General features: G+C 53.5%; 1 protein-coding gene across 17 annotated transcripts in view; it reads left to right on the top strand.

Moving 5' to 3' along the window:
• The window catches only part of SLC8A1 (solute carrier family 8 (sodium/calcium exchanger), member 1), a 107,622-nt gene extending 96,636 nt beyond the window's left edge, over positions 1-10,986 (top strand). For 2 of the 17 annotated variants that reach the window (XM_009892492.1, XM_009892491.1), the window contains exons 5-10: positions 428-446; positions 705-773; positions 1,645-1,775; positions 2,510-2,609; positions 7,798-8,073; positions 10,511-10,986. In XM_009892492.1, coding sequence (XP_009890794.1) covers positions 428-446; positions 705-773; positions 1,645-1,775; positions 2,510-2,609; positions 7,798-8,073; positions 10,511-10,887 — 972 coding nt within the window. In that variant the 3' untranslated portion in view covers positions 10,888-10,986. Of the gene's footprint in view, positions 1-10; positions 43-427; positions 447-689; positions 774-872; positions 890-1,644; positions 1,776-2,509; positions 2,610-7,797; positions 8,074-10,510 lie in introns of all 17 variants that reach the window. The other 15 variants (XM_009892494.1, XM_009892493.1, XM_009892504.1 and 12 more) reach the window with 11 other exon arrangements.
• The last annotated feature ends 173 nt before the right edge of the window (positions 10,987-11,159 follow it).

Below are 11,159 nucleotides of genomic sequence, written 5' to 3'. Positions count from 1 at the left end.
CTCTTTGCTTTTTCTCTGTCCTGGAAGGGAAACTCTGGAAGGGTAAGGAGGTGCCGTGCTGCGCACCTACTGCCCCCGCACGGTCACACTAACAGCGTGTCCTCTCACAGAGTGCTCTGCCTGCCCCACACGCCTAACCCCCACCTCGGGGAGGGAGAGCCCTCAACCCGAAGCATCTCTTGGAGCGGGGCGGGGAGGGGGTGTGCTTCTCCACTTGGTCCAGCCTTCCCCACCCTGCTGCCCATGCAGGAGGCGCACGCAGGGCTCTGCACGGCACGGGGAGCCTGTCCTCACCCCCAGGCAGCAACCAGGGTGCCCAAGCACTGTGGGACATGCGGGACCCCACAGCTGCTTCAGGCACCCAACCCCTGCCCTCCCCACCAGCATCGTTAGCCAGCCGAGCATCCATCATTAGGCCGAGCATCAGCATGGGGAGAAGGTCCCAGGTCCCACGCGTTGCACAGCAGCCCTGGAAACGATAATTCGGACTAACCAGGCTCTGGCCGCAAGGCCGGTCCCTTTGACCAGCTGGAGGAGATGGGCTTCCCCACAGCATGGTGCTGCCTGTGCAGACGAGGGGCAGCCGGCACGGGAGCGACACTAACCCTGTGTGAAGTAGGAGTGATAGTTTACTAACCGCACAGCGGTGGTTTGCACGGGGCGTACGGTCCCTCTCGCTGATCTCCTGCTGATCGCTTTGATAGGCAAACCTATCTTCAGGAAGGTCCAGGCTAGAGATCATCCTCTTCCTTGCACCGTGGTCACCATCCAAGGTACCCGCAGCGTGATGCCCGAGGGCCATGGCGGTCGAACACGGACTGACTGGGGTGTTTGCCTACTGATGGTTTAATTCCTTCTTCCAGTGAATCCAGCCCTTTTTAGCCCTGATGTCCTCATCCCTGGGGTGGACTGGAAGGGAGCTAAGTGGGGGTCTACGCAGGGACAGTGACAAAAGCCATGCTGCCTGGGTTTCCCGTGCCCCAAAGGTCCTTGGGTCCTTGGTCCTTGGTCCATGGAGGTGCAGACCTGCTCCATTGCTCTTGTAGTCTCGTCGTTGCCTCCTCTCTCGGGGTCTGGGGCCAGGCCATGCCCTGTGGATGGCTCCTCACACCTGTATGGCCCAGCATCATCTCCTCTGGCCCCACCATCGCAGCGGGAGTTTCATGCTCTCTGGCTGCCAGCCCCCCTCCCCAGGATAAAGCCCTGCTCAGAAGAAGGCAGAGCCAAGATTTCATACCCGTCTCAGTCCGGGGGCTGCCGGCAGCTCTCTCTGGCTGTAACAGCCTGGTGGAAAGGTCCTGACCATGCCCCAGTGCAGAGCTGGAGAGCTGGGAAATGGAGCAGCCTTAGCGGTGATGTGTGTACCCTGCCCCGCACCCCTGTGGGAGAGGCAGCAGTTACCAGGCAATGAGCTATTCCCCAGCCCTGAGGGTGATCCAGACTCCTTCCAAGGTTGGACAAGTTGCAGACCTCTTGCTAGTGTTTCCCAGCAAAACTGCCTTGCCTATTGCTCCATGACCTCCTCCTCCTCCTCCTTCTCAGCTGCTCTGTCGCTCACCCTCCCACCTGGAGGCTTCCTGATGGGAAGCCCACTCCAGCATGACCAGCTGGATCCGGCTCACCGATGGGCTCTTTGCTTTGCAGAGGAGAACGAAGAAAAGCAGCCACTGACCAGCAAGGAGGAGGAAGAGCGCCGAATCGCGGAGATGGGGCGCCCAGTCCTGGGGGAGCACACGAAGCTCGAAATCATCATTGAGGAGTCCTACGAGTTCAAGGTACTGTCCGCGTCCCCTGTCCCTGCTCTCTTTCCCCTCCAGCTGGGGACCCTCCTCTTGGGCTTGCACAGCGCTGGCAAGCACATGGCAATGGCGTCGCAGCAAGGGACACTTTCCAAGGCAGCTTAGCCAAGGCATGACAAAAGGGTGAGGGTCACTCTAGTGAGATGGCTCACTCCGTCCGTTAGCCCACAGCCGTGGTCCCCGGGGGATGATCCCAGACTTTCCATCCCACTCACAGGCTGTGGTTATCATTATACAAGCACATCAGTCTGGTGAGCTGGCTGGACTCCAAAATGCTGCAGGTTGCTTTTAAATATAACCTCGTTCTCACAGTGATGTGCTAACACCCGGGTCCTACTTACAGGCGGTCTGGAGCCCGGGACCCTCAGCACGAAAGGCTGATTCCTTAAATAGTTGTGAAGCTAAGGTGCTGTGAACGCACGTGCCAGACCAAGAGCTGAAAACTGGCCATTTCGCTCTCTTTTCCCTTTTTCCGTAGTATAAAAAAGTAACAGACCGCCCCTCACTATGTCACAACGGTGGCTGTGCTGTGGGAGGGAATTGCAAGTGCTTACATTTGCTTTCACTGCTGGGGCTCTTGACCTGAGCTTAAAATCTACTAAGCTTTCTCCATAAGTGCATGGCTGTAAGCGCGAGCGCCGGGGGGGTTTTAGCCCGGCACGGCCAAGCCCGATAGCCCCTAACTCTCTCCTCTGCCTCTCCATCCACAGAACACGGTGGACAAGCTCATTAAGAAGACGAACCTGGCCCTGGTGGTTGGCACAAACAGCTGGAGGGAGCAGTTTATTGAGGCTATTACTGTCAGCGCCGGTGAGTTTGGACCACAGTTCCCGGTGAATTATGATCCACCTCGCTCGTTGTCGAGGCTTGGCTGTGTCGGTAATGCGGACCGTAGCGGAGCAGCAGAAGGCAAAACAGGTGGCAGAGTTATTTACAGCGTCTGCATACATAAGGCAGCTGATTAAACCCTTTCGTGAGATCACCTTGGCTGATGTGTAGGCAACCTCCTGCATTAAGTGTTGTGCCCGTAGCACCGGGCAGAGAAACGCCCTGGCTGTTACCAGATGGCAAAGGGGGAGAAGGCATTTCGGTGAGAGAAGGCGGCATTTCAGTGAGGTGAACACAGCGTTTAAACTCACAGTGGCATAAAATGATGCTGGTGTGAAGCAGCAGTGCTGCCTGTCCCTGGGGCTGCCCGTACGGCTGTGGCAAGGACAGCACGGCAGCAAGGGTGCCAAGCCCTGAAGAAAGCCACCGAGCGCCCCTCTCTTGTGGGCCAAAATTTGCCCTCGGTGCCTTGCTTTCAGGAACTCCTGCTGCTCCAGCCAGCTGGGGCTGGAGGGTATGGCTCAGCAGCCCCATAGCTGCAGCAGCATGTGATATCTGTGGTCACATCTGATCTTATCTTCCCTCTCCTGGGAATTGCCTTTCCCTCAGAAAATGCCCTGTCGTACTGTTCTCACAGGTGCCGGCGCCACCGTTACCAATATGCCCAGTATAGGATATATTAGCATCCCCGTGTCTGTCGAAGATGAAGGAAAGGAGGTCTCCTCCAGATGTGGTTTTAACAGCTGGCGACACTATAACTCACTGGCTGGACGTTACCACCTCACAGCCCAGGCTGGGCTGCCTGTGTGCACGCATTAGGGCAAAATCGACCAACTTAAATTAAATCACTGGGGAAGGCAATTTGAGCTCATCTGTCTAATTGTGCATTGAAACGCATGGCGGAACACTCACGCTTCCTACCTCAAGCTCTGCCGTACAGGGTTACCTCCGCCCGGCACAAAGTAATTAAAAGTGATGGCTGTACCATTTATCCTCCGCCTCTGAAAACCAGGACAGGACATTGTGCAGCAGCTATCTCCTAAATTGCGATCCCTCCTCTTGTAGCGTAGTTATTCTTAGAGCCTCCAGCCAAGAGCCTGCCATTATTTCGGGTACAGCATGAACATATCATGCAAGACAACCCTTGCTGCAGGTTTTGTAGCTAATACGGCTAAACTAATCTATGCCAGAATCAATTATTTAATCACATCCCATATTAAAGCAAAGATAATCACTGGTACTGGGATCCCATCTCTGTGACACATGTAAGGACTGAAGTTATGTGGAAGCCCCGTTGCCACCATGTCTTGGATATACAGCCACCATCACCGCTAACAGGATGATGAACAAGCATTTAATAAATGTGCCATATTTCAGTGGACGTGAGCTGTCCCTTGCAGCTGGGGAACAGTAGTTGGTCTCTGAGCTCTGAACCTACCTTTTTTGCCAGGACTGAGCTCCTCAAGCTTTGTGCTAAGCCAGTTAAAATGCCTCAAACACTGGAGTTTGGGCTTGAGTTTTTCCCTGCAGTGCACCATGGGGAGCAGGTGAAAGTCACACATCCCCCTTTCAAAATGGAACGTCCCAGCTGAGAAAAGTAACCTTAAAACCCCATTTCCCACCCAACGAGCAGCTGATGGCGATGTTGTCGGGGAGGCTGAGTGATGGAGCAGCAGGAGGTCAGGTCTGTGGAAGGTGCAGGCAAGACTGTGCTGTGCTGTGCCATGCCATGCCGTGCGCGGGGCTGAGCTGGAGCCTCTCACCCATAGCTGCCTTCGGTGTACACCCAACAGGCCGTAAAGTTTCTTCCCCAGCAGAAACGTCCTTGGGGTTTGGGAGCCCATTTCGTAACGCACCCCTGGGTCACCATCCAACCTCAACGCCGTGTTTCAAGTCACCTTCACAGGATCCGGCCAGCTCTTCGTATTGCTGCTTAACGAAATGATAGACAGATCTGGATGAGTGCTATGACAGTGGCACTCATGTTCATTTTTCAGTCTGTTTTATCATCCCCGTAAAGATTTAGATCCATGACAGTCCTGCTGCCGTGCAGCTTGAGCGAGGATTAAAATACCTGCTGCAAAATTACGGTGCGAGCACAGCAGAGTGTATCCTGCCAGCACCAGCCTTTGTGCAACGGGTGAAAAAACAGGCCAGCCTAGGCTTCCCAGGCTGAAAAAAAATGTTCCTTACCTCTGCGACAATGCCTAGGAATAGGGTATTTATATCTGCCAAAATAATGCCATCATGCCACTGATTAGCTACTGTTTCTGCCATAGTGAGTTTGAAGCTTTAAATCCAAGCAACACATAATTTTCCATCGTTATTATCGAGACATCAAGTTTCCCACTGCCTCTTTCTTATGGGTTGGTCCTGATCTCCAAAGGTGCTTTGAAGACAAACAACGTGTGCAAGATTGCAGCCCAACAGGGTGCTGAGTAGGACTTTTCCCTGGGTGGTCATGCCTTTATTCAGCTGAATATTGAAAACCTCCAAAGATGATGTCTTTGCACCACCCTCCAGGAGGAGACCTTTCTCCATCCAAGCTGCAGTTTGCAGCCGTTGCCCCGTGTTGTATCACTTGTCAGCGCAGAGGGGAGTTCCTCTCCATCCTCTATGTACATAGCCTCCAACTCGCTGGAGACTGTTGCTTGGTCCCCTCCTACCTCCTCTCCTCCTGATTCACCAAGCCAGATCCTTCCACCTTTCCCCATAGGCAACATCCTCCAGGCTCCTATCATCTTGGTGGCACCACTGAATCCCCTCCAGCTTCACCCCAGCCCTCGTGTGGGATGCCATATCCCCTTTGTACAGCTGTCTGCATTAGAGGTTCCCTCCTGCCTTGCTTTCACTGGTTCCATCACCACCCTCTCCCTTAGAGCTGCATCTCAGCTGAGAGCCCCAAGGATGACGGCAGAGTGCTGGGCCACACCAAAAGCGGGTTGACTCCCCTTACAGGTTACCAGATCTCTTGAGGGTGCTCACAATCCAGGTGATCCCTGGGCCCTTCGCCTTTTCTTGTCCCTGTGCACTACCTGTGGGACCACAACGGGGAATAGCCAAGAGGTGAAACTTCAGTCCACAGGCTTTGGCCTCCACTTTCCCAGGAAGGGTGGCACGTCTTGATCCCCCCAGTTGGCTTTTCATCGCCACTTTTGCAGTGAGACGGAAAGAGCAAGCATCTCACCAGCAGCTTTCCCCAGTAACTCTGTTGTCATGGTACAGAGCCACCATTTGAACACGGGGTTAACTGGTACCCGTGTGTTGGCACACAGCGTACAGCGAGGCTGTTTTGTTCTCCCTGCAGGAGGCTTTGTAAATTTTCTTATTCAATCAAACATCTACGTTGTGGAGGAAGATGTGAAAGGAGGAATGCTGACCGCGGCCAGCAGTGGGGCAGATAAAAACAGCATGGTCTCATTCAAAAACTTGAGCCAGCCTGGTCGGTACTGCTTTTCCCAGGCACAGAGCCAACATCCCCTTAAACCCAGTGTCTGGTGAGATTGGACCTTGTCTCCTTGCCCACTGCAGAGGCTGAGGTTCCACTGGGTCCGCTTGGCTGCTCTAGGACTTGGCCCCTTTTTTCTGCTTTCCCGAGGTGTCCTCCTGGGACAGACTCGCTCATGCCATCTGATGGAGACAGACTGCACATTGTGTCCTCCCCTTGGTGAGGAGCTTCTGCCAACAGCTGTGCAGGGCGAGCTGGTGGTCCACATCCTTGGAGGGAAAAATACACATCAAAGACAATGACAAACCACCAACCCGAGTGCAAGGGATGCCTTTAACACAGCTTGCAATGGCCTTGGAATCCCTGATGTCCGTGACTTAGAAACCCATCCTTGTTCCTTGAGGGTGAAAGCAAGGCTCCCACTGATTTCGTTGGGAGAACGTCACCTCCCCTTCTTGTCTGTGACTTAGAAACCCATCCTTGTTCCTTGAGGGTGAAAGGAAGGCTCCCACTGATTTCGTTGCCCCAGGACATCAGGCAGGATGGGCACAAGGACTCGCATGCCCAACTTCCCGCCTGTGGTGGAGACCCAGGTCTTGCAGGTGCCGCAGGGACACAGCTGTGGGCCCTGCAAGGCATTAATGACAGATTGGTGAAAAGTGAAGTACTGCCCTGGATCTGAGACAGAAAATAAAGAGAAGAATCACAGAACCACAGAGTGGTTTGGGTTGGAAGGGACCTTGGAGATCATCTAGTTCCACCCCTCTGCCATGGGCAGGGACACCTCCCACTAGACTAGGTTGCTCCAAGCCTCATCCAACCTGGCCTTGAACACCTCCAGGGATGGGGCAGCCACAGCTTCTCTGGGTAACCTGGGCCACCACCTTCAGAGTGAAAAATCTCTTCCTGAAAGAAGAAAAGTGCATTTTTGCTGTGACAAATGATGCCCAACAGCCGGCTCATGGCCTGAGTTTCTCAACAGCTACCAGGAAGGAGTGCAAGTGGGAAAACAATTTCATGTGCTGACCTTGGTCAGGCCAGACCAAAAGGAAAGGGCAGACAGAGCTCATAGGGAGGCACGTGAAGGTGCAGGGACAGGCAACAGGGAAGGACAGTCAGCAATGATGGACCAGGGAGGTTTTAGGGCATATATTCTTCATGGCTGGATCCCAGCTTGTGGAAAAGGCGAAGCGCCAGTGCTTAGCACCTCAGCAGCCACCAAAACCAGACGTCTTTCTGGAGAGCTGGAAGCAATCGCAGGTGCTCGTGAGAAGCGGCTCAAAAAGAGCTTCCTTAGGGTAGTCTCCATGAGGCATGTGTTGCTCTTGGTGGGTTCACCCACCCTGGTTGGCTCCAGCCAGCGTGAGGCCAGTCGTTTCCCACATCTGCTGGGGAAAGGGCTCCTGAGCAGGGGCTGAGTCCCAGAAAACATGTGGTGGTTAAACCCAGGCAGAGGTGCTGGCGTGGGACTGCGTTTTCTGAAGTGCAGGTTGGTTTTCAAGACCGATGCCTTTGGACGGTCTCTGTGCTGTGGGAAGGAGACGGGAAAGGTCGTCGAGCCCTTATGATGATTGCCCAGAAAATAAAATATTTGGAAGTCAAGGCCTTCTGGGGCCCAAATCATGAGAGACGGCATTTGCGGGGGCTGCAGTATGCACAGGAGCTTCGCCTATCCTCCTGCAGGATGGGCAAGTCTAATCAGGCACTGTTGGTTTTCTCCAGGGGAAGACGATGATGACGATGAATGTGGGGAGGAGAAGCTGCCCTCCTGCTTTGACTACGTGATGCACTTTCTGACCGTCTTTTGGAAGGTCCTTTTTGCCTTTGTGCCCCCGACAGACTACTGGAATGGCTGGGCTTGCTTCGTCGTTTCCATCCTCATGATTGGCCTCCTGACAGCTTTCATCGGCGACCTGGCATCCCACTTTGGCTGCACCATCGGCTTGAAGGATTCGGTCACTGCGGTGGTGTTTGTTGCACTGGGGACATCGGTGCCAGGTAAGGACAACAGCAGGGTTTGTTGTAAAGGTCCATGTCTGCCCAGTCTGGGTTGGGGTTTGGGCTGGGAAAGCTGCGCACAACAAGGTCCTCAGCTGTGCTCTGCAGGACACTCGAGGACAGATTTGAGGTGCATGCGGAAGCTGTTTTTCAGTCTCAGGCGGTCCGGGAGGATCGAACAAGGATGTGGATTCAGTCCCCTGGGAAGTATTTCAAGGACCTTCCCCTTGCAAAGACTGTGAAGTATCTATTTCTGTGGACAGCCTCCATGGCATCCCACTCTTAGAGCAGGAAATGGGTCTTTGATGAACATGCTGTCTCTGTTGGCAGTCCTGCATTTTCTTTCTGAGCACCTGCTCCTTTAGCTTTGTCTCCCAGGTGAGTTAGGTGCTAGTCCATGCGCGGGGTGCTCCGCCCAGCGTGGACACCGTTGTGCGAGATTAAGTTTGGCTTTGGTTCAAATGGATCGAGGTGAGGTTGCTGAGCTGGGGAAGCTACTCAAAAGGTGACTTGTGAAACCTCTAGAAGGCCCCAGCCCCACAAATGTTTGGAGACGTGTCTCTGATCAAGTGGTCATCCAGCCTCAGAAGACAGCAGAGACCGAGGACTGACCAGAGAGAGAAAAAACCCACATGTTTCCATACCTACGTGCCACTTTATCCTCCCAATGCACATTGACTTGCTGCAACCCAACCTCCTTTTCTGCTGGCTCAGCAAAGGGATGAACCAGTGCGCTGGGAAGGAGATGGGAAAGGTCATCGAGCCCTTATGATGATTGACCAGAAAATAAAATATTTGGAAGTCAAGGCCTTCTGGGGCCCAAATCATGAGAGACGGCATTTGGGGGGGGCTGCAGTATGCACAGGAGCTTCGCAGGATCCTCCTATCCTATCCTTCGCCTATCCTCCTGCAGGATGGGCAAGTCTAATCAGGCAGGATGTTCCCAGTGACATGGTTGCTCTGGGAAGTCCCACGTCAGCTTGTGTGAGAGGGCCTGTGCCTTTCACTCACCCTCTTCCATGGGCTGGTTCCCAGTCAAGGGGCTCTAACCCAACCCCACCACGCCCCCGTGTCAGTCATACTTTCCCTCGCCACCCTCAGACTTCCAGTGATCAGCACTCAGGTGCTTGAAGATCTTGAAATTGTCATGATGCTATCAAAGCTGCAAAAAAGAAGCAGTAGAACCAAAAGGAAGAACAGATTTGGGCAAGGAACAGAAGAAGGAGCATTTTTTTGGACCTCTGTGGCACTTTCAGGCATGAGGTTTGTAGGGCTGTCTCACACCCTTGACAGCGAAAATCTTCCCTCCTGCTCTTGTCGACAAAAGGTGGCATTTAAGAAGTTGTTTTTAGGATATATTTGGCTCCTCTTGTTTGAACTAGCAGATGCTCTCAGACCGCCTCATGTCATCTGAGTGCTCACTGGTCTTGGTGCCAGGCTGTGCTTTGCCATCTCACCTTGGAGAACCCTCTGGGACGGAGCATAAAGGAAACTCCGTAGAATTGAAAAACATGAAATCTGACCTCACGGCTTTCTTTTTCTGAGCCATGCTCCGCTGCCTGTACCCAAGGTGATCTGGGAGCACAGATGTGTTAAGGATTCATCTTCTCATGAGCTGAGAGTGCTCCCCTGGACAAAACCCAGATGCTAATCCCTCCTCTGGTTCACACACACACTCACCCCCCCGCAGATCCAGAGTGGGTTTGGATGTAAAATCAGCACTTCCCTATGGTGCAGAGCGGCGGTGTGCTGGTCTACTCGACACATGATCTGCCGTGTAAAAGGCCAGCCGAATTTTATCACAGCTCTCTTGCCACTGGTATTAAAGCTGGTGGAGCACCCGGGCAAGCGTACAGCTGCCCGCATGGGTTTTCTCCCTCAGGGGTGAAAGATGACCACTTGTTTACCAAAGTGTCGGGGTCTGCACAAGGTGCCGAACTTCAGTGAGACAAACATATTTTTTTTTTGGAGAGACATCATTAAAGCAAACACAGAAACACGAATACAAAACTTCAGGGGACCTGAAGGATAGACACAAACCACTGTGGCTCCCACAAAGCTTTTCTAACCTTTTCAGTTCTTTTGCAAGCCAACAAATCAGTGGCTGTGGGAGAAGAGGCCAACACAGTGGAGTACTGGGAAGCATTGTCTCTTGCTTGAAGCACTGGGGGACCTTCTGTGGCCATGCTGGTGGAAGCCCCATATTTTGGGACATTAAGATCTCCCTCCTGGGCATTTCTAGACTCTGGTTGTCACTCTGGCTCGGGCCAGATGTGCCCTCCCATGGGAGTGCCCATAGCTGGGGCTGTACCCTGTCCCCTCACCCGCTATCATCATTCCCCAAGTGATGCCATTGACATTGGTCCCCAAGCTGCCTGCCGCTGTCCCTCCTTTCCTGGCTGTTTCCTGAGGGTTTCTCTCCACCTTCCCTTTGCAGACACGTTTGCCAGCAAAGTAGCAGCGACGCAGGACCAGTACGCGGACGCCTCCATCGGGAACGTCACCGGGAGCAATGCCGTGAACGTTTTCCTGGGCATCGGGGTGGCCTGGTCCATCGCGGCCATCTACCACGCGGCGCACGGACAAGCCTTCCAAGTCTCCCCCGGCACCTTGGCCTTCTCCGTCACCCTCTTCACCATTTTTGCTTTTATCAGTGTGGGCGTGCTGCTCTACCGGCGGAGACCCGAGATTGGAGGTGAGCTGGGCGGGCCGCGGACTTCCAAGCTGCTCACATCCTCACTCTTTATCCTCCTCTGGCTCTTGTACATATTCTTCTCATCTCTGGAAGCCTACTGCCACATAAAGGGCTTCTAAAGGGACAATCAGAGATAGTAAATATATATATATATCTATATGTATCTATATAGAGTGATATATAGGTATAGATATAGATATAACGCTGTGTATAATGAACAGAGAAAGAATAAAAGAGATTTTGCCATGTTCACACACCTGCTGATGGAAAGCGGCTTTGGAGCATCCTTTGAATGAGGCAGGACCCCAAAGCCAGCAGGACCCTTCCCCGGGCAGCCGCCCCAGCCAGGAGCCCGGCGGCGGGGCCCTCTCCACAACTCTACCAACCAGAG

Source organism: Charadrius vociferus, unplaced genomic scaffold (genome assembly GCF_000708025.1).
Source record: "Charadrius vociferus isolate BGI_N301 unplaced genomic scaffold, ASM70802v2 scaffold139, whole genome shotgun sequence".
Taxonomy (NCBI): domain Eukaryota; kingdom Metazoa; phylum Chordata; class Aves; order Charadriiformes; family Charadriidae; genus Charadrius; species Charadrius vociferus.
This window is presented reverse-complemented; position numbering and strand designations above follow the sequence as displayed.